Below are 27,265 nucleotides of genomic sequence, written 5' to 3' on the forward strand. Positions count from 1 at the left end.
TATATAAGAATACACAAACTAAATTATGGTTCTTGCAATGCGTCAGATCCATGACTTAAAAAACAATTTGGGCCTCTTTTGGGTGGGGAAGAGCTGTTTCAAATGGTACCCTTGGATGAAAGAAACCCTATGCATTTCTAAGATATTTTTGCTTCCAATTGCTCCTACTCAGACTCAAAGAATTCAGAAAGTGTTTTTCATACAATAATTGCTTATATAAACAATATAAACATATAATCAGTGATTCACCAGTCGCTAAGTAAAAACACTCAGACAAGTTTGGTATAGTACATACTGTATAAATAATATGAGCTTCTGCACAGTGGTAGTGCCACCTGAGGTGCGACCCAGTGCAGGGGGCTGGGCTTCCTGAGGCAGGGCCAAAAGGGCACCGCCTACCTCCCTGCTGCTAGCCGCTCTAGACATGATCACAACAGTGCATGACAAGGAGGGGGTCTGGGCACGCTCCCTTCCTGCCATGAGCCATTCTACACACATGTAGAGTGAGCATAGCAGATAGGGAGCATGACCAGCCCCCCTCCCTCTCGTGAGCCACTCTACTTATGTGTAGAGCAGCACACTGGGGGGGGGGGCACGCTCCCTTGCTTTTGTACACTTCACTGAGGTGATGGCATTAAGGGAGGGGCACTCAGCTCCCACAGTGTCGCCTCACTGTTCTCCTTATGATACTGTTCTCACAAGGAGAAAGAGGCACTGGAAATGAGGTGGTGGGGGGAGGACTGTGTTAACCCCTCTTCTGAGTTGTCACCCAGTGTGACCCGCACCCTCCTAGCAACACCATTGCTTCTGCAGATCAAGGGCTACAATTAAAATCTGCATTGAAGTAGAATAAGAGTTCAGATATTTCATTCAAAGTACATAGGAAATGAAGACAAGCAGTCAAAAGGCTGTGCAATATATTTTCACCAGGTTTAATTTGAAATCCTAGTAAAGAGTATTAACTGAAATGAGGAGAAATAATATAAAACTGAAAGAGAGACTCTAACAATGGGTGTGTAAAACAAGGCAAACTAATATTGAAAGATCCTCGTATTAATCCAGTGACTTCTTGAACTTAAAACATGTTATATAATATGAACATCTGAAATGGATATAGTCTGTGTGGTGCAATAAACATTTAATGTGAGCAATGCATTATTCAGATAACGGGCAAGGTGAATGTACTCCAAAGGACTTGTATTTGTCCTTACCTGGGTTTTTTCTTGAATAAGCACTTCTTTTGAGGTAGGTACTGGATATGGCTTCAAGGCAGCCTTTATTGTTGCATAAATAAAATCTGTATGTTCCTTAATAACAGTTTCAAGATAATCACCTTCTGGATGTGCACGGTAATATACTGTAATCTCATCGGTAGGAACAAGATTGCGCTGTAATAAAATCACCAACACCAACAGGTCTCAAACATTGCTTATAACCAGTTTTTGCAACAAGGTAAAATCTATTTTAGCTATTTATAGAATAAAGTTTAGATCTTTAAACTGTAACATAATTTGTTTTTTTAAAAAAAGGAAGAAAGAAGGAAAGATTCTAATTCCAGAGTTTATGACAAGTTAAACTTTCTATGTGATAGTGTAAAGATCCTTTGAAAAGCAAGTTTTAAAATAGGCTATCCAACTAAACAAAAATTAAATATGTTTTACGATGTGAAAGTAGGTATTTTATAGAGAAAAGCTTCCATTAAATGAAAATTACTGATAAATAAATATTATTCCCAGATTTAGAACATTAACAAAATTAAGACCATTCCGTTCTGGATATTTCTATAGTTACATTCAACGGAGCACTGAAAGTTATTTATAGACATTGTTATCATAATGCAATGAGGAAAGTCACCTTCACACACAATTACCTATGTCATGCTCAATTTTTATCCTCTTTTCTATTCTCCTTTTATAGCCATCTGTTCTCTATCTACCTAATATGCACTCCCACTCCCAACACACAAAGACTTTTCCTTCAATACTTTCCTATTATGCTTAAAGTATTGATTTCTCCTGCTCCTTCATAGCCTTGCTGTTATTGTCATCTGGCTAATGATTTTGCTTCTTGCAATATTGTAGCTGATCTGGCAATAGCTATATATGAGTTTACAAGTAAAGAAACAAAACAAAATCCCATTATCATAGAATAAGACAAACTGGAGGCTCCTGTGGTTTAAGAACATATTCCCAGAGCAACACTCTTCCTATGTTCAGTTCATAGTTGCTCTTTCCTGTTAATTAGTGTTCTAGAGGTAACTCAGACTAAACTGTACAAGACTATAAGCCCGTATCAGAAAACAAAATCATAGAGTCAGAGTTGGAAGAAACCACAAGAGCCATCCAGTAACCCCCCCTGCCATGCAGGAATATATAATCAAAGCATCCCTGACTGATGACCAAAGAAGGTTTCCAGGGAATGTGTTCCACTGTCGAAAGTTCTTACTGTCAAGAGGTTCCTCTTAATGTTGAGGTGGAATCTCTATTCCTGTAGTTTGAATCCACTAGGTCCTATTCTCCAGCAACAGAAAACAAGCTTGCTCCCTCAATAACACATCCCTTCAAATATTTAAACAGGGCTGTCATATCACCTCTTCATCTTCTCTTCTCCAGGTTAAACATACCCAGCTTCCTAAGTCTCTCCTCATAGAGCATGGTTTCCAGACCCTTCATCATTTTAGTCATCCTCCTCTGGACACACTCCAGCTTGTCAATATTCCTGTTGAATTGTGGTGCCCAGAACTGGACACAATATTCCAGGTGAGTCCCGACCAAAGCAGAATAGACTGGCATTATTACTCCTTTGATCTAGACACTATATAGTAGGACATTGTTATCCACTGGGGTTTGGTTCCAGTTTCACCCGTGGATAACAAAATCCGTGGATGCTCAAGTGCCATTAAATATTATGGCAGAGCAAAATAGGGTCCCTTATATAAAATGGGGTCCCTTATATAAAACAGAAAATCAAAGCTTGCTATTTGGAATTTATACTTTTTTGGATATTTTCAAGCTGTGGATGCTTGAATCCGTGGATAAAAAAATCCGTGGAAAAGGAGGGCCGACTGTACTTCTATTGATGCAGCCTAAAATTGCATTAGCTTTTTTAGCTGCCCCATCACTACTGACTTATGTTCAACTTACTTGCTAATTAGCTTACTTGCTGTTCACCGCTATGATCTTTGGAATAGCAGTATATAAATAAAACAAATTATTATTATTATTATTAACTTGTGATCTACTAGAACTCCTAGATACCTTTAGCATGTAGTTTTGTTAATCCAGGTGTCCCTCATCCTGTATCTATACATTTCATCTTTTCTGCCTAAGTGCAGTATCTTACATTTCTCCCTGTTGATGTTCTCCCATTTTGTTACTTTTGGCTTCTAATCTATTAAAGTCATTTTGAATGCTGATCCTCTCTTCTGGGGTATTAGCTGCTACTCCTAATTTGGTGTCATATGCAAATTTGATAAGCTCCTCTTTATCTTGGAGAGAAGTGACCAGTGGGTTGCAGGATGCCCTCTATTTTTTCATCAAGTCATTGATAAAGATGCTGAACAGCACTGGGCCCAGGACAGAAGCCTGTGGCAACCCACTGGTCACTTCTCTCCAAGATAAAGAGGAGCCATTGCTGAACACCCTTTGGGTTCAGCTGGTCAACCAATTAGAAGTCCACTTAACAGTTGCATCATGTAGTCCACATTTTACTAACTTGCTTGCTAGAAAATCACGGAAGACTTTGTCAAAGGCCTTACTGAAATCAAGATATGTTATATCCACAGCATTCCCTTTATCTGCCAAGCTGGCAATTATATATATATATATATTATGAGAGAGAGAGAGAAGAGAGAGAATCAGATAGTTGGCATGACTTGTTTCTCAGAAACCCATATTGACATTTTGTGATTATGGCATTCCCTTCTAAATGTTCATAGGCTCTTGTTTAATTATCTGCTTTAGAATCTTTCCTGGCATTGATGTCAGACTAACTGGGCATTAGTTGATGAGATCCTCTTTTTCCCTTTTTGAAGATGGGGACATTTGCTCTTCTCCAGTCTGCTGGGACTCCTCCTATTCTCCAGGAATTCTCAAAGATTATTGCCAATGACTCTGAGATTACTTCTGCCAGTTCTTGTAATACGCTGGGATAAATTCATTTAACTTAGCCAGGTATTGCTGTACTACCTCATTATGTATTATGTGCTGCATTTCCCCTATTGTGTTTTCAAGTGGAGCACCCTTTTCCTTTTGTGAGAAGACTGAGGCAAAGAAGGTGTTGAGTAGTTCTGCCTTTTCTCTGTCTCCCGTTAGCATTTTGCCATCTCCTCCACATAGTGGTCCTACCATTTCCTTCTTCCTTTTGCTATGGACATAACCCCAAAACCCCTTTTTGGAGAGTTTTAGAGAATTCTAATCCTCTCTACAAGCCTGAGATCATTCTGCACTTTAGCTTTCCTAACTTTCCCCCTACAAGCTCTATTTGTTTGAATATATCTTTGGTGATTTCCCTCTTTTTCCATTTCTTATATGTGTCCCTTTTAAAACTTAGCTCGGTTGAAAGTTCTTTAGTCATCCATCCTAGTTTATTGAGACTTCTTCCATTTTTCCTCCTCACTGGAAATGTTTGAAATTGTATCTTCAGTACCTCTCTTTTGAGAAACTCCCATTTGACCTGAACTCCCTTCTCTTTTAGTATTCCTGACCACATGATCACCCCCAGTATTTCCCTAAGTTTACTGAAGATTAGAGCACATGTCTGACTATCCTTGACTTTCCCCTTCCACTGTATAACAAACTCAAGGAGAGCACAATTGCTCCCACCTAATGATCCCACCTCTTGCACCCCATTAACCAGGTCATTTCTGTTGATTAGGATCAGTTCTGAAATAGCTGATCCCCTTGTTGCCTCCTCCACCTTTTGGACAATGAAACTGTCTTCCAGACAAGTGAGAAAATTTGCTAGACCTTAAAGTTTTATCTGAGTATGACTCCCAGCAAATATTAGGATAGTTGAAGTCACCCATCACCCATAACTACTACACCTCTCCTTTCTGAGTATGTGGTCATCTGTTCTAGAAAGGCATCATCCAGTTCCTCAGTCTGCCTTGGGGGTCTGTGGTAGACTCCCACAATGACACCCCAGTTGTTTCTCTCCCCTATAATTTTAATCCAGATGCTCTCCACCTGGCTTCCAGGATTTAAGTCTTGGATCTCTTCACAGGTATATACATCCCTGACATATAATGCTATTCCTCCTCCTTTCCCGTTTGGCTTATTTTCTTAAAAAGGTTATACCCCTCAGTTACTACATTCCAGTTATGAAACATTCCACCACGTTTCAGTGATGCCTACTATATGATATTTGTTTTGTTGTGCTAGGAGTTCAGGTTCATCTTGTTTATTTCACATGCTCTGTGCACTAGTTTAGAGACATATAAGACTGTGGGTCCTCCCCACTAGCTGCCTGTGTAAAGTTTTTTTTTCCCTTCCACTGTTGGGTTCTTGCATGTTTTGCCTTGTTCCCTCTATAACAGTTTGACTATTATCACCAAGCCTTAATGAACTTCCAAAATACTGTCGCCCTCCCCCACTTAACTCAGTTTAAAGCCCTAATTTCAAATTTTGGGGGAGAGAAAATAAAAAACTAATTGAGTCTACTCAAAACTTGGGTAATCTTTGGTTCATGAACATAGCTTTCATGTGCAAAATTGTTTGAAGTGAATTATAAAGATGATGATGACAACAATGACATCAACATCAGAGACAATGGGAAGGTGGAAACCATTTTACTTTCAGCTAACCTTCTTTCGAAGTTTTTGGATGCGATTTATTACTTCACGTGCAACACCTTCATCAACCATAGCCTGATCTGGAGTAACATCCAGGAGAACCAAGACCTGGAAATAAAAAAGTAGATGTTCTAAAACAAATTAACAAATCAAGTCAGTAGCAGACAAATTACAGTATTGTTGAATGCAAGGTTGTTGGTTTTTTTTTACAAGTCAACACTAAATATTGATAAAATACTGAACTCTTGCAATATGTTGATATACAGGCACATGATAACACCTGTTACCTTATTATAATAAGGTAAGCAAAATGGCACATACAGGGAAAGATCTATTTTTTATCTGTTTCTCATTCACTTTGCTGTTGGCAGTGATGAATCAAATGGAGAGGAACTAAATACACTGTGTGACTACTTAAGCACAGTTCTCAAGACCAGGAAATGCCATGCTTGTGTTCTCTGAAATTAGAGCGAACACCTATTTGTGCAGAATACTGCTTTAACCTGGAAACACCTACTCCCCAGCTGAAGCACTGCTGATGGGCACAGTTCCATTTCCCATTTCTAGGTCTTCTACCCATCACCTTAGAACTGCTTGCAATCAGATTTGGGGTTTCACTCGACCTGCACCATGGAAGTCAATCACTTCAAGTCAAATATTTCACACGGTTAATTCAAATTTGCATGGCTAATTCACACAGCCTCTTGCCTTCTCATGCAAATACTCCAAAAATGAATTCTGTGTTACAAATTATGAGGTAAAGATCCACAAGAACTGGTAATAACAATATGAATGTGTGGGTTCCCTACCACCTCTGTTTACCAAATCTGGTACCTGAGAATCAGAATGTGCTTCAAACTGAGCAGATCCTCCCACTGCCTGGTCAAAGATGTACATCAGACGGAGATCTTCTTCATGCAGTTCATGTCCATCCACAACAATGGTGCCTGATTCAATTAAACCATAAAATTATCTATTTTACACTAAAGCATGAGCACCAAACAATCTATTAATTAATCTTCATGCTCTCTCTCTTGCCATGTACTTGCTATTGATATTCCTATTTCACTTAAATGACAGCATATCCATTTCTGTCACTGATCTTGTGTTTTTCCAGCTCTCCTTATAATGACATTTGCACTGTTTATTAATCATGCTGTCCAAGAGTCGTGTGGTAAAAAACTTTTAGGAGCCACAAGACTCCTTGTTATCACTACAGGTCATCCAAACTAAAGTACAAAAACAATGAACACATTTTGTATGTGGAGCACTTTGTATGATTTCAAAGAAATGTTAACTCCCTGGCTAAGTAGTGCCCCCAACACTTTCTGGCTTTGAAAAACTGATTTAATTTTTTTGTTTGCAATTATTCTCCAGTATGTTTATGGCATTCATAAACCTTTGACAGTGTACTCACTATAGGAAAAACTCTTAAATCCTTGCGATTTGTTATAAGGCTATAAAATATATCCAAGTAGCTAAATGGATTAGCTTATACAACTGAATATACCAGCTTGTTTGTATCAGTTTCTACAATCTATCCCATCACTTATCTGATATAATACACACACACTGTATGGTTACTAACCTGTCTTCTGGAATACTTCCAACTGCTCACTTGTCAGCTCCTTAATAGCTGCCATAACAGATTTAAAGGCACCTTTCAGACGCTTGCCAAGCACCATGTGATCTGGTTCTGCTCTCAGACGAATTCCATACTTATCTTTATCAGTTGATAATGTCACCTGACGGACATTAAGTTCCTGTGTATTTACAAAATAACAAAGGAAACAGCAGTTTAAAAAAGGAACATCATTGGCAATGGTGATTAATAATCAGCATTAAATTACATACTGTTTAGCACAGTGAATGGCAAAATGCAAGGTAGAACTGGATGGGCAAAAGTCCCAGTTATTTACTACATTGATTTATATGTATTGTTGTTCTAACATTAAGTGAATCAATTTACAGTATTTAAAGCATTTCAATCTAGTTTGAACAAATTAATTATCTCCCACCAAAGTATTATCCAAATTTCCTCTTTTATTTCCAACTGAATTTCCAAAGATCTTAGTCCTACCCCACCTAGGGTTCACACACTCCTCAAGTCATTCTAACTCTGAAATCATTCTCATTCAGCTTAGTCCTTGGCATCTTCTCTCTGGCCTGCTCTTAGACTAGGCCTTCCTTCATCCACCCAAACAATCCCCAGTCATACTCACAAGCTAGCTGATATATTAAAATGCCATTATTTGCCTTACTAGTTAACAGTTGTATAAAAGAAAGAATGTGTTATTGTTTTAATTATACCTGAGATGAAATTTTAGGTTACTCACAGCTATGCATATTATTATAATACAATCTACTCCTTTTTCTTGTTTGTATCTGAAGACTGTTTTAGTACACTTCTACTATGATGCTATTGCTCTAAGGAAGTCTGGCCAAATAAACGTGCACACATTATGAGGTGATTCAAGGCTTTTATAAGGCACTGGCCTATAAGAATCTGAAACATGAAACCACACAAGGGGTCACTCTGTCTGGCAAGATACATTCTAATTTCTAAAATAGATAATGGTTTCAACTGGCTCTGTTCCCAAAACGGAAGATCAGTTCCTAATCAGCACTTTGAACCAATGCTCAGCTGAAAGCAATTGACCAATATAGACCAATCAAAAAGCTTGACATGTTTTCTCCCATCTCATTTATTTCTTAGATAGCCCCGACCACAATACTGCTCTCTTATTCCATTTACACTTTAATCAATAGTGAATGCAAAACTGGCCTTAGAATCAAAAAACATGCCAATAGACAAGCATCAAAATTTTATACCACACATTAGTGGTATACCTTGAATCCCTATTGGTCACATTCTGAAGGGACACATACTCCCTACAAGTACAACCATTTTATGCCCCTTCTCACTCAGAAGTTTTACTAAGACTTCAAAGGAAACTTCAGGGGAAGACACAATCCCATAAGAACAGTAGATTCCCACTGAAATGTTTTTCTCCCAAATTCCAAACTGTCTTTTGAACTTGTGGAAAGTGCATGAGAAAATTTGAAAGGTCAGAAAAAGAAGGTTTGACAAATGGGCCTGTAACAAGTGCAGGTAAAATATTCTTTCAGGCGGGTTACAAACTGCCGGGTTGCGGCAGTCTCCTGCCGCCGCCGCTTGCAGTGTCCGGGAGCCGCAGCTGCCACACCTCAGGGCTCCCGGATGCTCCAAGAAAGGAGCGCAGAAATTGCGCTCCTTCCTGGGCCCTGGAAGCGGCGCCACAAAGCGCAAGGCGCGCTTTCGCAGCATCACTTCTGCCGCAACACGTCTGGACGCTACGTGTCCAAGGTGTCAAAATGACGGCGGCCGTGTGGAATGGCCGCCGCCATTTTGTGTGCGCGGAGTGCATACTAGGATTAGAGGGTGCGGAAGCACCGCCCCTTCCTAACCCTAGTACGCGCTCTGCGCGTACTTTCTGGCAGTTTGTAACCCGCCTGAGTTTGCTATATAGCAAAATTTACTAAATGTATATTGTACTAAAAATGTACTAAATAAAACATGTACTAAAGAAAATAGTACAAAATGTACTAAATAAAACACTACAGGACAGGTTTTTCATGCTTTTGATATTAACGGTCATGAATAAGTCTATATTATATTATACTATAATTAGCATACAAATTTCATTACTTTTCCTAGTTACTCAATTTAGTTTTTCTAGCTTGGTTTCATCTTTCAAATGTGGGCTACAGCTGTGATTCAGAGGTATACTCCCTCCATGTTCTAATGCCTACTCAGTTGTTATGTATAGGCAGATTTTTCTCTTTTCAACAGTGCCTGAGTGAGGAATGCTTGATGTCTGAGATTAATTATAAAGGACATCAAATGCTGCAGAGTACCCTGGTTTGATGTTGACATATACAAAGCCTGCTGTTGACAGGCTGCATTTGAACTTTTAAAAATAACATTTTATGCTGAGATATAAATTTATTATACCATACTTTACCCAGTTAATTTCCTTTAAAAATAATTATGAACTATCTTTATATGGTTTTTAACATTTGTATTTCACTTTTCAAACCTGGCTTCCACAGTACGTAAGGATTGCCAAGTGACTCACAAATGCATTAAATACCGTATATACTCGACTATAAGTCAAGAAATTTATGCCCCAAAATTGCCCCTAAAATCTTGGGTAGACTTATATAAGGGTCAATACATCAGTAATGCTTAGAAGGGTCCCAAAGCAAGCAAGCCTGATGCCCCAATCTCCATTGAACACCAATTCCTTCCCCCTCCAGTCTCTTTTGCAAGCCTTTGCTTCCTATCTGAAAAACTCCCCATCTAAAAGCACTTGCGTCTCTCTCTGGTCTGTTTTGGAAGCCTTTGCTTCCTTTCAGAAAAACTCCCCATTTAAACCCACTTGCTTCTTTCGCTGCTCCATTTTGCAAGACCTGGCTTTCTACGGAAAAACTTCTCCATTTAAATCCACTTGCATCTTTTTCTCCTCAGTTTTGCAAGACCTGGCTTCCCATGGAAAAATCTCTTCATTTAAATCCACTTGCTTCTTTCTCTGCTCCATTTTGCAAGACCTGGTTTCCCATGGAAAAACCTCTCCATTTAAATCCACTTGCTTTCTTCTCTGCTCTGTTTTGCAAGACCTGGCTTCCTATAAAAAAAAAACCTCTCCATTTAAAACCATCTCTCCAGTCCATTTTGCAAGACCTTGCTTCCTATGGAAACAACTTTCCATTTAAATCCACTTGCTTCCTTTCTCAATCCAATGTTAAAACGTCTCCTCCAGCACCTGGTTATCGGTTGGGAGAGGTCCAGAAAAGGAAAAGGAGGGACAGAAGTGGTATTTCCCCCTTTCCATCCTTCCTTATAGCCCCCTAAGTTTTACCCTTGAGTTATCCACAGGTCATATCAAAACCCAGGATTTTGATCCTGAAACCTTCCCTCGACTTACACATGAGGTTGACTTGTACATGAGTATATACAGTAATACTATAATTTTCAAGTCACACTGTGAAAGTGTTATGCATTAGGAAGGGAATACACAGCAACAAGAACTCTTCCCATTTGGCACTGTACAGTCTTGACAAAAAGATCCAACTTTTTTGTCTCAGTTGGGAATTGTCTACATTTGTCTCTGCATTTGGGGATGTATTGAATTATTTATGCTTATTTCTAATTATCATTTTTGTAACAGAAAATCACCTCTAAGGACAAACTAATGACCCTGTAGAATGTTCTCCTCCATCTTAAAAAGAGAATGAGAATCATGCAGTCCCTCAGATTTCACAAATCCCAGCAGCCCAGCCAGCATAGCCAACAGTGAGAAATTATAGGAAACTGAAGTTCAAAAACATCTAGAGGGATCACATGATTCCCACCTCTGCTATATCATCATGCAGCCTGACTTACCTGGCTGAGGTTACATTAGGGAGGGAAGGCTCGGGGAAATTTTTTGCTGTTATTTTCTGTAAAGGCAACATCAATTTATGACAATCCTATGAATGAGATGACTCAAGAGTCCCCTCTTTCCCTGCCCCCACCACTGTTGCTGCTCAGTAATTCCCCCTCAACATGTTGAGGTGTTTTCACACAATCCCACAACCATAGAAAGGTAGTGCCACGGTGAGCACTAGTGAACAACTGTGCTTTGGAATGGATTGCATGTGATCTGCAGCTGACATCTGTATTAAAGACTTCCATCCTAACTGTAATTTATTCCACATTAAACTGGATGGTGAAAAGTTTAGTCAGGGTTGATTTTATTTAGGAGAAGTAGAGATTTAACTGGATATTCCTCCAGTCCTTGAATACCTCAAATACCTTTAACTGGAACTCCCACATACACCCAGACCATCTTTTTGTCACCTTAAATCTGGTTATGGATCTGCTTAACACACTTTGTACAATATGGTCATAGCTCTTAGCAATGGCTAATGAATTTTAACAGTATCAAATCCATTTAGGCTGCTCTGCTGTGTTCTCTCATTATGTGCTGTCATGCTTCCTGACTTGATAGGTTTACAAAATAAAAACATATACAGAAGAGCTTTCAGTATCAGCAGTGTGTTCTGCTCTTCCATCTTACCTCAAGTATATACTTTTCCAAGGACCTGATATCTTCCAGTGCCTGAGGATCCTGATGTATCACCACCACCTCTTTCAATGGATACTGCAATTAAATTCAGTAATGTCAGTATTGAAAGAAAACTAAGGACTGCAGCAAAATATATAAGTTACTTCCTTATAATATGCTTTTGGGGATTTACTGATTTATTTATGCTTTTTCTCTGACAAAGCAATTAAGTGCTTATGGGATATTGATATAAAAGATTTTTTTAAAAAAAAAAAATCATACCTTTACTGGAATGGTTTTCCTATCTCTGATTACCCGCCCAAGCTCAATAACAGATTGCATTCGGGAAACAGCACTTTCAATGTTTTTGTCAATTAAATCTTCCCTAAATTGAAAAGAAAAAGAAATATTTCAACAAGCAGCATATAGAATCACAAAGCTGGAAGGGGCTGCATGTGCTATCCAAGATTTGCATTATGGAGATCTCAATGTTCTTCTAGCTGTCGAATCTTACTAGACAGACCAAACATAGGCCCTGGACAGACGGGCCCTTTGCGGCGTCATGGCGACATGTTAGCGTTGCCCCAGGGCGGTGCGTGCACACGCCCCACAACCCTAGCACATGACGAGGATGTCGCAGCTGTGCAGTACCATCTACAAGGTGCACACAGCTATGACGTTGCAGCAGTTCAGCGTCCAAACAGCGCTGCGCAGCTGCGACGCCATCGTGCCGTCTCTGGTGGTTTGTGAAAAGGAGCCACTTCCGAGCGCTCCTTTTTTTGCTGCGCAGCAGCGTCGAACAATTTGGTTGCTGCGGCACTGCTGCGGAGCAAACAGAGGCGCCTCCCCGGCGCCTCTTTTTAGTGCTCTGTACTGCGCCTTAGTTATTCATTCCCAGCCTAACCTATAGCCAACAGGTGGGGGCAGAGGGTGATCCCTATTGTATTTTAGGTATTATGGGGAAATTATTTTATTATGTTTTAATATTTCTGCCAGTCCATTGATGCTGTCCTTTGGCTTCCTCCTTATCACTGCTTTAGTTATTTATTACTACATCTGTTTTAAATCTGTTTTAACTTTGGTTGTTAACTACTTTGGGAAAAAGTCAGAAATTAGCATTTTGCTATATCACATGCCACCCTAAGCTTCTCAGTATTTAATAATAGTTATTCAATTATCTCAAAAATGAACAATAGTTTTGTAGCAATCACTTTTATAACAGTCACTCTGGCAATACATGTCAAATCAATATAGGAAAATTAATACATATCATAGAATCATAGAATCATAGAGTTGGAAGAGACCACTAGGGCCATCCAGTCCAACCCCCTGCCATGCAGGAAATCCAAATCAAAGCATCCCTGACAGATGGCCATCCAGCCTCTGTTTAAAGACCTCCAAGGAAGGAGACTCTATCACCCTCCGAGGGAGTGCATTCCATTGTCGAACAGCCCTAACTGTCAGGAAGTTCCTCCTAATGTTCAGGTGGAATCTCTTTTCCTGCAGCTTGCATCCATTGTTCCGGGTCCTGTTCTCTGGAGCAGCAGAAAACAAGCTTGCTCCCTCCTCAATATGACATCCCTTCAAATATTTAGACAGGGCGATCATATCACCTCTTAACCTTCTTTTCTCCAGGCTAAACATCCCCAGCTCCCTAAGTCGTTCCTCATAGGGCATGGTTTCCAGACCCTTCACCATTTTTGTCGCCCTCCTTTGGACACGCTCCAGTTTCTCAATGTCCTTTCTGAATTGTGGTGCCCAGAACTGGACACAATATTCTAGGTGGGGCCTGACCAGAGCAGAATACAGTGGCACTATTACTTCTCTTGATCTAGACACTATACTTCTATTGATGCAGCCTAAAATAGCATTGGCCTTTTTAGCTGCCGCATCACACCGTTCACTCATGTTCAACTTGTGGTCTACTTGGACTCCCAGATCCCTTTCACACGTAGTTTCATTCAGCCAGGTGTCACCCATCCTATATCTGTGCATTTTATTTTTCCGCCCTAAGTGCAATACCTTACATTTCTCCGTGATGAATTTCATTTTGTTAGCTTTGGCCCAGCTTTCTAGTCTATTCAGGTCATTTTGAATCTTGATCCTGTCCTCTGGGGTATTAGCTATTCCCCCTAATTTGGTATCATCTGCAAATTTGATAAGTATGCTTCCAATTCTGTCATCCAGGACATTGATAAAGATGTTGAATAGCACTGGGCCCAGGACAGAGCCCTGTGGGACCCCACTGGTCACTTTTCTCCAGGATGAAAAGGAGCCATTGTTGAGCACCCTTTGGGTTCGGCCGGTCAACCAATTACAGATCCATTTAACAGTTCCTTTGTCTAGCCCACATTTTGCAAGCTTGTTTGCAAGTATGTCATGGGGAACTTTGTCAAAGGCCTTACTGAAATCAAGATATACTATATCCACAGCATTCCCTTCATCTACCAAGCTGGTAATTTTATCAAAGAAAGAGATCAGGTTTGTCTGGCATGACTTGTTTCTCTGAAACCCATGTTGACTTTTTGTGATTATGGCATTGCCTTCTAGATGTTCACAGACTCTCTGTTTAATGATCTGCTCCAGAATCTTTCCTAGTACTGTACTGATGTCAGACTAACTGGACGATAATTGTTGGGATCCTCTTTTTCCCCCTTTTTGAAGATGGGGACAACGTTTGCCCTCCGCCAGTCTGCTGGGATCTCTCCTGTTTTCCAGGAGTTTTCAAAGATTATTGCCAATGGCTCCGATATTACATTTGCCAGTTCTTTTAATACCCTTGGATGGAGTTCATCTGGTCCCGGAGACTTAAATTCATTTAGATTAATAAGGTGTTCCTCTACTATCTCTTTACTTATTCTGTACTGAAATGCCCCTATCCTGTCCTCTGCTCCATTATCCTCAGGTTGAGCACCCTTTGCCTTTTCTGAGAAGACTGAGGCAAAGAAGGTGTTGAGTATATCAAATGAATATAATTAAGTTATAACTCACAGGAAAATCAAAAGATGCTAGATTACATTCACCATTCAAAACAACAACTGTTTGAAATAGCATTGTGGTTTTCTGCTGTCTTGTTCTGCATTATGTTATAAACTGGAGGGATATTTTAAATTGCCAAGTTATCGTCTTTGCTGTAAGCCATCTTGAACCCCTAGTACACACCATAGGCTATTAATAGTTTTAAAAACAAACCATTAATGGTAGAGGCATCCTGTCTTTTTTCACCAGGCCATCCTACCACAGACATTCGGACAAAATGTGAAACTATGTCAGCCTAGTTTTAGGAGGGGCAAATCAATAAAAGTTTATTGTGTCTCAGACACAAAAATAATTTTGTTTGTGTCTCAGTCTTAGTATGCAAGAATAAAGGTTTATTTGTTGAAAGTCTACTCTTTTGTAAATTAGTCTGTTAAATACAAAAGTCACTCTGAGAGCTTTTGGGGCTGAAGAACAGGGTATGAATACTCGAAATAAACACCAAATAAAAATGAACAAAGAAGATGGCAAAAAACAAAATGAAACAGATTAATCTGAAAATGCAGTGCACCCTTGCCTTATGCGGGGATCCGTTCTGGACCACTCCACATAAGGCAAATAGCGTGTATGCTCGAGCGCCATTGAAAATAATGGGGCTCATGCATGATGTGCGTGTGCCATTGCAACCCTGTTGTGCGGCTTTCAGCATAAGCTGAAAGCCACATAAAAGGCACACACATATGACGCGGGCGCACTGTAATGCTGCTGGAAGTGTTTGTATTATTATTATTATTATTATTATTATTATTATTATGCTTTATTTATATAGCGCTGTAAATTTACACAGCGCTGTACATACAATCAATTAAAATAGATAAAATAGACTATGGTGTACATTCTACGAAAAAATTAAATATAATATATATTAGTACATGTTAACATTCAATAAAATAAAGCAGACAACAAATTAAAATAACATTAGAAAACAATCATGTAATGCCTGCAAACGCTTCCCTGAACAGTATTGTCTTTAACTCAGTTTTGAAGCTGGTTAAAGAGGTGATGACCCATGTTTGTGGGGGAAGGAGGTTCCAGGAGTGAGGGGCAGCAAGTGAAAAGGGACGGATCCGGGAAAGGGCAGTGAAAATCCTTGGCTGAGACAGCAGACCTTGACTACCAGAATGGAGGGCACAAGTGGGATGGTAAGGAGAAAGAAGCTCAAATGATTGGCTGGTTTAAACTAAGTTGGTTTAAAAAATCACTTTAAAAAATTCTAGAGTATGATTGATCCACCGATTGTCTATTCATTCAACACACACTCTTTCAGTCTTATATCCACAACAAGGACCCACTTAAAGAGCAGATCTTGTATGCCCTTTGACTGTAGAGAAAAAGATTCACAACCTTCTGTGATCCTTAGATGTCCTCTCAGGAACCATAAAATTGCAACCTTAATTATTTACTTAATATATGTAACAAGATTGAATAGAAAGATATTGGGTTGCATCTCAACTACAGTTATTGTTGATGTTATTTGCAAATGACACCACATGAATGAAAGACCTTCGAGTACCCTAGTCATCACCAGCCATGCTCAGGTATTGCAAACCCAGGGTTGTGACTTCCTTGGCTGAACCAAACAGAGAAGATTCATTGAATTACTGGCACTACATTTAACACTTAAATGAAATCCTATTGATGTAATGTAATTTGGGAATAGCAAATAAATCAGAAGGTTCTTTATCTCCCAAGAGCACACATTAAGTAAATAAAAATGAAAAAGAAAAACACATATGAGAATTGAAGAAAGTGGATGGATTTTGCTTTCAAACAATTGGGACAAGATGTATTACGAATTAACAACTTCAAAGCCCAAATGGGGAACTCTTTGGTTGAGAATGCTTAAACAGCCTTCCCTAAACTACTTAAGTCCCAGGATTCCACAATAAGCAGCCACGGCAATTAAAGTGAAATCCTACTGCTACACATATGAAGTCCAAAAAGGCCCTAGGTAACCATGACATGTACAGCCTGATTCCTTTCTGGGCAATTCCATCACACAGTATAGGAGAAAGGGAGTAATTAAATCAATATTGATGCCACAAACACTAAAAATAACCTGAACAAACAAAGAAAAAAGAAGAAGCCCTTTAATCAGCAGGTTCAGATTGAGCATACAGTGGTACCCCGGGTTACGAAATTAATTCGTTCCGCGGTTAATTTCGTAACCCGAAATACCTTCGTAAGCCGAATTCCCATAGGCGCTAATGGAAAAATAGCTCTCTGCTGCCCTCCGGTGGCGGAAAATAGCGCCGCGGTTTTTTCGTAACCCGAAGAAACCTTCGTAAGCCGAAGCAATAAATCCCTATGGGATTTTTTCGTATCCCGAAAAATTCGTAACCCGGCGCATTCGTATCCCGGGGTACCACTGTATGTGAGTTCTTCCTCAGCACTATCCAGAGAATGGGATACCAGCTTAACTAATGGAGAGCAAATGGGAGATAAAGCTCTGTTTCATTATGCAGTGGCTATAAAAACAAATAGTCAACAAAGTAAATCAATTCACACTACTGTTTAAATTAATTTACTTTCTTGAATCACAGTCATCTATGAAACCATTAATTGCAGAGAACAAGAAGACACCTGGGATTCAAGAAATTAAGTCACAATCCTATAAATATCTAAAGATCTTTTTTATTCATTACACAATTAACAGTTCAAGGGCATCTAAAATGACAATGTACATTCTATGTTACAGCAAAACCATACTTTTAAAGGGCAAAAATCCAACACATGACTAGTAGGAACACAAATAACTTTCTTCTAGATTAATTCATTGGATTATCAGTAGAAAATGATCATTAGCTGTCCTGATAAGCAATAAGAGAATACAAGACATTCAGACAACAAACAAAAATAAAATCCCACAATTAGCATTCAAAGTCAATTCCATCCTTCTGGTCAAGCACAAGTTGGAATACAGGTAATTTTGCCTAGACATATGAACTGCAACAGTCAGATCATCAGAAAGCCAACATAAAAACAAAATTTCCCCCTCTAGACCAAAAGAGGGAAATACTGTATAGCACTTCAGCTGAACTGATTCACAGCTACTGCTCTGTTATTATTTACTCACTGCTCCCTTGTAAAATGTACTCATACCTTCCTTTCCGTAGGCTTTATCAAAGCTGTGGGGTTTTTCCAAGCAATGATCAATTCTTTTCAGACAACAATTCAGCATCAAGACTGAATTTGGAGCAGTAAATGTTTGGACCAGAATCCCCACAGTCCCTAACCAATGGTCATGCTGACTACTGCTTTGGGAAGGTGAAGTCCAAAACAGCTTGAAATCCACATTTTGTGCCTGTGGTTGAGTTGTCCGGTATACTCTGGCCATGAACTGGACTAACCTGCTACTGAACAACACTGCAGCTTTCACCTCCGTCCTGAGGACAACTGACTATGCTGTTTGGCTTCAGCAAAAACACAAGAGAGAACTTCTCATCAACTCCACAGTCATATAAGGATGGACCAACACAGGCCTCCAGCAGAGCTCGTTTCTTGGTCACCATTTTGTTACATAAATATATTAACTGCCAGCTGGAAAGGACTAGGAAGGAATCTATACATATGAATGAATTATCTAATGAATTAGGAAATTTAGCTTTAGAAAAACAGTTTTAGTGCATGAGACAGCATCAGAGTCTTCTAGTTAGCCCTTAACATTTTTCACCTATGTGCAAGCAGTCAGGGATCCAGATCACTTTGCCATATAAATTTAAGGTGTAGTCAAATAAAGAGCTATGGCCAGTTTTAACCTACATACTGTTTCTGTTCTGGTTACAGCCTCTCTCTGTGAGGAACAGGCACAACACATATATTCTACCATTCTACCAGATAAAGAGGAACACAAAAATGAAAAATTCAACAGTCCTAATAAAAATTCTGACATGTCCACAGATCATTGCTCTTATCTATGCTCCTCTAATAATGATGTGATTCTGGTGAATTAAAATGCTTCAAAGTTTCTGCAATTCATAATTATAAATACATAAAGGGCTATCTCCCCGCAGCTCAAAGTGCCAAGGATTTGTCATGCAGTGAAGTTAAAAGAATTCCTCACCTAACTTGAGGAAGCATGAGGTAGTGGATGCTGTCAGTGTTCTTCTCTTGAACATATGCTGGGTCAATAAGAGTCTTCAAATTCTGGTACATCAATTCAGTGATAAATGGAGTATATGGTGCCTGAAATAACAATAATTTGGTTATCTTGTTACTCAGATGCACGTTTTATATTTGCAGCCAATTACATATTCTATTATTGTATATGTACAAGCCCATATCATTGACAGTGGAAATATAGTGTCTAGAAATCTAGTTTTCTTCCACATTTTCATGCCAAAATGTGATAGATGTATTTGGCATTAAAAAGTAAGACTGAATTCTAACTGCAAAGTTCAATCAGAAAGTTTTTTTCCCCAGTTGAACAACTTCCTCTGGAATTAAAGTAATCATATTACAAGATTTAGTGCAATTTGATGTCTGTATATTTGCAAGGGACCCTGAAAAGATTTCTTTAAAACCTCAAAAACCCTCATTCTCTTTACAAAGAAGCTTTTAACAAAGTTGAAAGTTCACTTCAGAGACGTGGACACCTACTCCTTTAAACAGCAGGAAATAAAAGTCCTCCAAATGCTCCAACAAACATGCCTCCTACTACACTCAAGTAGAGAGAACTCTAATTTCTACATAGTTGCTGTACAATAACCAATGTGAATAGTCTTCATCAACCATTTGTTTTCTTTCTTGTCACATTTTCTAAGCACTCTGAGGATTCTGCTCCCGTCACCCAGTTTGCTCAAATATGTCAATTATTCTGATTCTTCTTGAAATGGAAACCAGAAGTAATGTTGTGTCACTTACAACTGCTATTTTGAGGCAGTCTACAAAGGAAAAAAATAGGCATTTGGGGACAGTGGGAGTTCTGGGTAGCTTGTGGGTGATGGATTTCATTATGTTTTCACATGACTATGAGATATTCTGTGCAATTTCCAGGCAAAAATCACCCCAAAATTGCACTTTAAAAAAAAGAGGTGTGCAAGCTGAGTTTTAGTTTCACAGTACTATGGCCTGTTACAGACTGCCAAAATAAAGCTGCTTTGAGTCTCTTTGGAGGTATGCTATTTAAATGATGCATGGGTCCTAAGAGTCCGGAAGCTGCACCAAAGCTTCACTACAGTGCTTAGGAATGTAGTGTGGCTTTGGTACGACCTCCGGACTCTTAGGACCCATGCATCATTTAAATAGCATACCTCCAAAGAGACTCAAAGCAGCTTTATTTTGGCAGTCTGTAACAGGCCTGTGTCAAGCACCAAAGATTTTGTACCAATGTTTACATGACAAATCACATATGGGATAACAGTCCATTCTTACCATTAGTCTGCACATTGAGAAGAGAACACTGAATAAGGTTTCTAAGGCCATAATGCAGTCATCTGTGCCATTTTCACCCTACTCAAGAAATATTCATACAAATGAGATTAGGCAATGTATTGTTCATTTGTTTTCAGAACTAAATGTTAAGCTTTACTCATATGCACAAACACCAAGATAGTTCTGAGTTTTACATGAAATATGAATTAACACAAGAGCAAACTATTTTCAGCGTTATGCATATATGCTGGAGGAATCAGCAACCTACCTTTAATCTCCTACGATTCATCCTGACGTACCAATTGGTAAGAATGTCTACAAACTTAACTAGATGAGGAACTACTGTATACAATCTGTAAGCTGTAAACAAAGAAACAACAAAAAAGCCCACACATTGTTAGCATTCTTTAAATCTTTTGCTTTTAGCTTATTTTTCCTGCTTAAAAACAGACATTCAGGTGGATACTGCTCTAATACTTTCACAGCATTAAAAATGTAGGTAAATCTTGCTACACAATAAAATCGAATTTGTTATAAATCATTTTTCTTCCTGGCACTAATCATGGTCGACTTATGTATATATGCAATGCTAACCCTTGTTTAAGGATGGAAAACAAGGATATTTTCAATGAAGAGATGACAGTGGAATCTAGTTATGGGGTAACACATTCTCAACCATGATTTATAGCCATGAGGAGGATGCACTTTGTGGCCTTTGATATCCCCACCAGGATATTTTTAACATGTCAACAATTACCTCCACACTTTTTTACTTTAACCTTTTGACACACATTTCCCCAACACAGCTGGAAAATGAGAAAAAATGAAACAGGAAATGATGTAATGTTCCTTCTGTTTTCAGCAGTGTGATACACTGTGAATTGATGGGTGTGCAAGGGAGTAAAAAATAGCCCACAGCACATTTGCCAAAATCTGGATTGATCAGTGACCAAAAAGGCATCCTCTGGCGGATTATTCTTTTGTTACAGACCCACATGGAATTTAGTGAGAATTTTAGTCATATTTATTATGGAACACCATTAGGGCCTTGCTCAGTCAGATTCACGGTTTAGGTGAAAGATGCAGAAAGTATAGTATGAGGAGTTTTCATGTGACCAAAGCAAATTCATATGCCCATACACAAGATGTACAGCTCATAAAGGTAGGGGGTTGTCTTGTGTTGTGCACATGTATGTTCAAACAACAAAGTCATGCATGTGAAAAAGTGAAAAAGCAGGGAACATGTGTTTTACATTTAAAAGTTGTGGTAATGTCATCACTTTTTATTATGCTTCGTTTCACCACAGTAAGTATCATTGCACAGCAGGCAGTATTGGGGCAAGGAGAGGTTGATGCCAAGAAATATACCAGACATAAGGTTTATGTGAGAGATAATACCTCCTCTCCCCCACCTCTATTGCCATTTTTGCCATCTTGAATTATGCAGGCCATGATGCCCTGAGGAAGGGGTGAAAACACTAGCCAGACTACCAAAAAGAGCTGCGCTGTTGCCACAGTTTGTGGAACTAGAAAAATAAGGTGGTTTATTTTTTTTTAATAAATTATGTACTATAAAAGTTAAGCTCTTCTATGATGGTGGCCAATTTCACGATCATCAGCAAAGATCAGACAAATGGCGCACATTATTTTCCTTTCACAAACACAGCTGTGAAAGTTGAGCACTATTAGGGCTTATGTCTAGTTGGTCCAGGCCTCAGAGGGAGAGAAGAACTGCTGGACCTCATCCCCTTCGCCGCCACCATTCCCTTCTCGTTTTGTGTTGTGTCTTTTTAAATTGTAAGCCTGAGGGCAGGGAATCGTCTAATTAAAAATAATAACAATTGTAAGCCGCTCTGAGAGCCTTTAGGGCTGAAGGCGAGGTATAAATACTATAAATAAAATAATACATAAATAATGTCTAGTCAAAAAGATGGTTGTTGTTGTGTGCTTTTAAGTGTTTTCTGATATCTGATGATCCTAAGAAGAACCTAAAATATAAGGGTGGAAACCACAAAAATAGGCATTCAGATGTATATGCCAGGCTATGTTGTAAAAATCATGAGCCAAAAGAACATGATTTAAATTTGGAAATTTGAGATTGCATGCAGATACAAATCTAAGAAATAAGTAAACACAAACCTGCCATTTCAACTTTGAAGAACTGAATCAGTGACTGTGTAAAGGAAAGTATCCATTTATCCATAATGTTGTTACTTTTCTTAACTGTGTTCTCATTGTAAAGGAATTCCTTTCCATCTTCCTATGAATATGAGTAGAAAAAGCTATGGCAGTATTATAATTTTGAAATGAAAAAAGGACTCCACACTTAGCTATTTATCCTAGACAGAAAATGTAAAGAAGAAACTTATTCATATGTACTGCAAACATCCCTGTCTCGAACTGTGCTACAATCTAAATACAAAATTACAAAGGTCTCCAGACCTAGTCACAAACATTATGCACACTGTATTTTTTATTACTGTACTGAGATTCATATCTCAACTCATTTCCAAAAATGGGACCCATGTATGCATACACAGCTTGTGTGTCAATAAGAAAGAATTATTTCTAGAGTTCTTCTGCTTCTGTGACAAAAACATCTGAAACGAACATCATTTGGAAGACTGTTCAATTTTGTCATAACATACTGTGAGAACAGCAGCTTTCAGTATGTACCAAGAAGAATAATATCTCTATCTTGTGATAGCTTCATTTCCTTTCATAAGTGTCAATAGTTTGAAAGTCAGAAATGGCTGCTTTCAAGGTTTGTAAACAAGGACTTCTCCATTTGGATGTTTCTCACATCAACTAGGTATGACAACACACTTCATTTCAGCCCTATTATATAATAATAATAATAATAATAATAATAATAATAATTTTTATTTATATACCGCTATTCCAAGGATCACAGCGGTGCACAGCAAGAGATAAAAACAGTTAAAAACATCACAAACCCCAGTACCCCCAGCAAATAACAACAATTAACAATAACAACAATAGACAACCAAACAGCTCCCCATACAAATGGCTGTGTGGAATGGAATACAACATAACACTGCCAAGGGGGAAAGAATGACAGACAAGGCTCATGGGGGGAAAGCCTGGCGGAACAAGAAGGTCTTTAGATCCTTCTTAAAAATATCAAGGGAGGAGGAAGTACGGAGCTCATTGGGGAGGGAGTTCCAGAGCTGTGGGGCTGAAATAGAAAAAGCCCTCCGAGTTGATACATAACGAGCATCTGGAACTCTTAATAGATGTCTCTCACCCGATCTGAGTGTGTGGGGCGGATTATATGGGGAGAGGCGGTCCTCCAAGTACCCTGGGCCCAAGCCATTTAGGGCTTTATAGGTAATAACCAACATCTTGTATTTGGCCCAGAAGCAAATAGGCAGCCAATGAAGATCTTTCAAGACTGGCGTTATATGGCTGGCCCTGGAACATCCAGTAACCAGCCTAGCAGCCATATTCTGCACTAATTGAAGCTTCCGGGTTTGGTACAAGGGTTGCCCCATGTAGAGAGCATTACAGAAATCTAATCGAGAGGTTACCAGAGCATGTACAACAGTTTCAAGGTCCCCCCCCGGCCAAGGAAGGGTCGCAGTTGGCGTATCAGCCGAAGCTGATAGCAGGTGCTCCTGACCGTCGCATCCACCTGAGCAGTAAGGTGAAGCGACGAGTCCAGAAGCACCCCCAAACTGCGAACAGAGTCCTTCACAGGGAGCGTGACCCCATTTAGGACAGGTGGAAAAATTTCCTTACCCGGGCCAGGAGAGCCAATCACCAGTACTTCCATTTTCTCTGGATTCAGGCTGAGTCTGTTTTCCCTCATCCAGCCCATTACCGACTCCAAGCAGGCATTTAGAGGAGAGATGCCATCCTTAGTTACTGCATCAGTCGGAGACACAGAGAAGACTATTTGGGTGTCATCAGTGTACTGATAACACCGCGCCCCGTGTCTCCGGATGATCCCTCCCAGTGGCTTCATGTAAATGTTAAATAGCATAGGGGACAAAATCGCTCCCTGAGGGACTCCAGATGTCAGGGCCCTCCTATCGGAGCGACAGTCCCCCAGCTCCACCATCCGGGATCTGCCCGAGAGGTAGGAACGGAACCACTGCAAAGCAGAGCCCCCGATACCTAACTCCCTCAGGCGTCCCAGAAGGATACCATGGTCGATGGTATCGAAGGCCGCTGAGATGTCCAAGAGCAGTAACAGGGACACGCTCCCCCTGTCCATGCCCAGACAGAGATCATCAACTAAGGTGACCATGGCAGTCTCAACTCCATAGCCCGCCCGAAAGCCGGTTTGAAATGGGTCCAGATAATCCGTCTCCTCCAAGATCCCTTGAAGCTGAAAGGCAACTGCCCTCTCGATCACCTTCCCTAAAAATGGCAACAGCGAGACAGGCCGATAATTGTTCCGAATTAGGGGGTCAAGGGAGGGCTTTTTAACAAAGGTTTTACGATGGCCGTCTTCAGAGTAGATGGAAACTGCCCATCCCTGAAGGATGAATTAATAATGCGGTGCAACAAATTTGTTACAACCGCTCCCCCTTGAGCTGTCAGCCATGTAGGACAGGGATCGAGAGAGCAAGTCGTCTTCCTAACACTTCGAAGGATCTTGTCCACATCCTCGGTATTAACAGACTCAAAGTGATCCAGAACAACAGGGTCCATGGAAGCTCTGGATACCTCTACTCTAGATTCTGAACTAACACTGGCGTCAAGATCAGCCCTTATCCGAGAGATTTTATCTGCGAAGAAGTTGTTAAACTCGTCACAGCAGGCTTTAGATGGTTCCAAAATAGGGTTCAGGGAAGGAGGGAGTTGAGTAAGCTCCCTCACAACCCTGAACAGCTCTGCTGGACGCGACTCCGTGGACGCGATACGCGCAGAAAAGAACGAATTCTTCGCTGCGATTATCACCACTCTGTAGTCCTTCAAAAGAAAGTCCAGGAGTGTCATGTCGGCTAAGTCCTGATGTCTCTGCCATTTGCGCTCTAGGTAAATTGTTTGGTAGACAGCAATTTTAACACAGGCTTAAAAGGCTAAATGAAACGGAATATGCACCATGATGCTTGGATTGCCGAACAAGCAGGGGACATACAAATAATAGCACACCTTTAAATAATTCTGAGCCAAAATTCTACAATTATGGGGTCCTTTTTTGATACAATTGTCAAAATGCCTGAGAATGACACAGTTATGCAAATACATCTTCCAGGCCTAACTCTACTCAGTGTGAAAGATGTCACGTAATTTATATGCTGGCACCAACATTTAGTTTGATTTTTTTTAAATGTAAAAATATTAGGGAAAATGAAGAAGAGTATTATGAACACTGGGGACCCTCAGAAATAGCTGATTAATTATGAGACTCAAAAGCTCTCCTTCCAGAGGTGACTGCTAAAAATGTAAAGCAATTTTCATTACTATTTATTGAAATCTTCTGCCTTCATTATGAAGTCTCCAAAGTGATTTTAGAATCTCTTGTATTATGAGGTGAGTAATTACAAGTTCTACACATTATCTATTTCCCATTGCAAGTAGAGTGTGCATATGCTAATACAATGTATGTGTTGAGAAGGAGACTTCCCTTATCGGAGAACCCATCTGCCATGTCCTCTCCTTGACAAATTGTTTGAAAGGCAATCGTTTAGCAACAGCTGCTAAGGGAACAGACTAGGATTTAAACGCTGACTAACAAGAAGAGTTTTAAAATTTTGGTCACTGTCCAGTCTGGAATTTTCCATAAGATTGCCAAATAAATAAGCTGCTATTGTTGATTTTAAGATTTCATGATTAAATACGATGTAAAGGTATCAAGTTAAAGGGTTGTTGTTTTTGCTCTCACTGAAATTATACAAATCAAACATTGTCTTACTTTATTGCTTATTTGTTACCATTCTGATACAAAATTATATACTACTGTCAGTCCAGAGACAGAGTTATTAAATGGTACTGAATGAAATAGAGCATTTATCCTTCACTTAGAGTTATAGACTTCAGTATAAAAAAAGCTTAACCTTCTAGAGAATAAAACTTCAATTTTTATAACAGCTGAGATACGAAGAAGAAACAAATGTTCAGCAAATTTTCCATTCCTTTTTCCATTGAAGCAAAAAATACCCCCAAGAGAAATCTTAAGTGGGCCGTTGTCTCACAAATGACCTCTCAGTTCCAATAGCCCTCCTTCTGGGTGGGGAGCCAGTGTGCATTTTATTTTTCAGGCTTCTTTAAATGGGAAAGAAAATATCTCCACCAGAACATGACTGTCATGAAGCCAAATTCAGGACTATGTTTGAGAAACAAAGCCTAAAACTGTGATCTTTAATGAGACACAGTGAACAACCATCATTGTCACCAGGGTGGTGTCACCAGAATAATTGCTGTGCTTTCCCTGTATCTTGGCAAGAGCTTCGAGGAGGAGCACAGAGGGTGGAAAAACAGTGTGCAGAGCCTCTGTGGCCAACAATGGGTGAAAGGGCTGACAATGCAGGCTCTATCGACAGAACTATATAAATAAAGTTTAATAATAATAATAATAATAATAATAATAATAATAATAATAATAATAATAATAATAAAAGTAATAATAATATGACTCCTCATCCTGAGGAGGTGGGCTTTCTTAGTCACTGCACTGCTTCTTTTCTTCAAGAGTTCAGGATAGCAGAAACCAACTGCAACCTGAAGCCACTTCTTTAAGAGACCAAACTGACCAAAGAAGAAAGCCCTCCAACAAAATGTTTCCTGATCCAAATCATCCACCTCCTTGAGATGGACTGAAGAATAGCATTTTCAGAGAAGATACCAGCCACAGCTGCTGGGGAAAAATCAGGAATAAACTCTTCCAGAACATGGTCTTATAGCCCGAAAAACTCACAATAAACTACAGATGCCCATTGTGAAAGCCTTCAACTTCACATTGGACTGGAAAATGTCTATCATCTGGACCAGTAAAAATTCTTTG

At 39.5% G+C, this 27,265-nt stretch overlaps 1 protein-coding gene across 1 annotated transcript in view; it reads right to left on the reverse strand.

The window, feature by feature from the left end:
* The window catches only part of IARS1 (isoleucyl-tRNA synthetase 1), a 125,897-nt gene that overhangs the window by 29,441 nt on the left and 69,191 nt on the right, over positions 1 to 27,265 (reverse strand). The window contains 10 exon segments of the mRNA XM_042449814.1: positions 1,212 to 1,388; positions 5,804 to 5,899; positions 6,626 to 6,738; positions 7,380 to 7,554; positions 11,893 to 11,976; positions 12,163 to 12,265; positions 18,980 to 19,101; positions 20,290 to 20,367; positions 20,558 to 20,649; positions 22,429 to 22,549. Of these exon segments, the coding sequence (XP_042305748.1) occupies positions 1,212 to 1,388; positions 5,804 to 5,899; positions 6,626 to 6,738; positions 7,380 to 7,554; positions 11,893 to 11,976; positions 12,163 to 12,265; positions 18,980 to 19,101; positions 20,290 to 20,367; positions 20,558 to 20,649; positions 22,429 to 22,549 (1,161 nt within the window).

This window comes from Sceloporus undulatus, chromosome 2, assembly GCF_019175285.1.
Source record: "Sceloporus undulatus isolate JIND9_A2432 ecotype Alabama chromosome 2, SceUnd_v1.1, whole genome shotgun sequence".
In the NCBI taxonomy this organism is placed as follows: Eukaryota; Metazoa; Chordata; class Lepidosauria; order Squamata; family Phrynosomatidae; genus Sceloporus; species Sceloporus undulatus.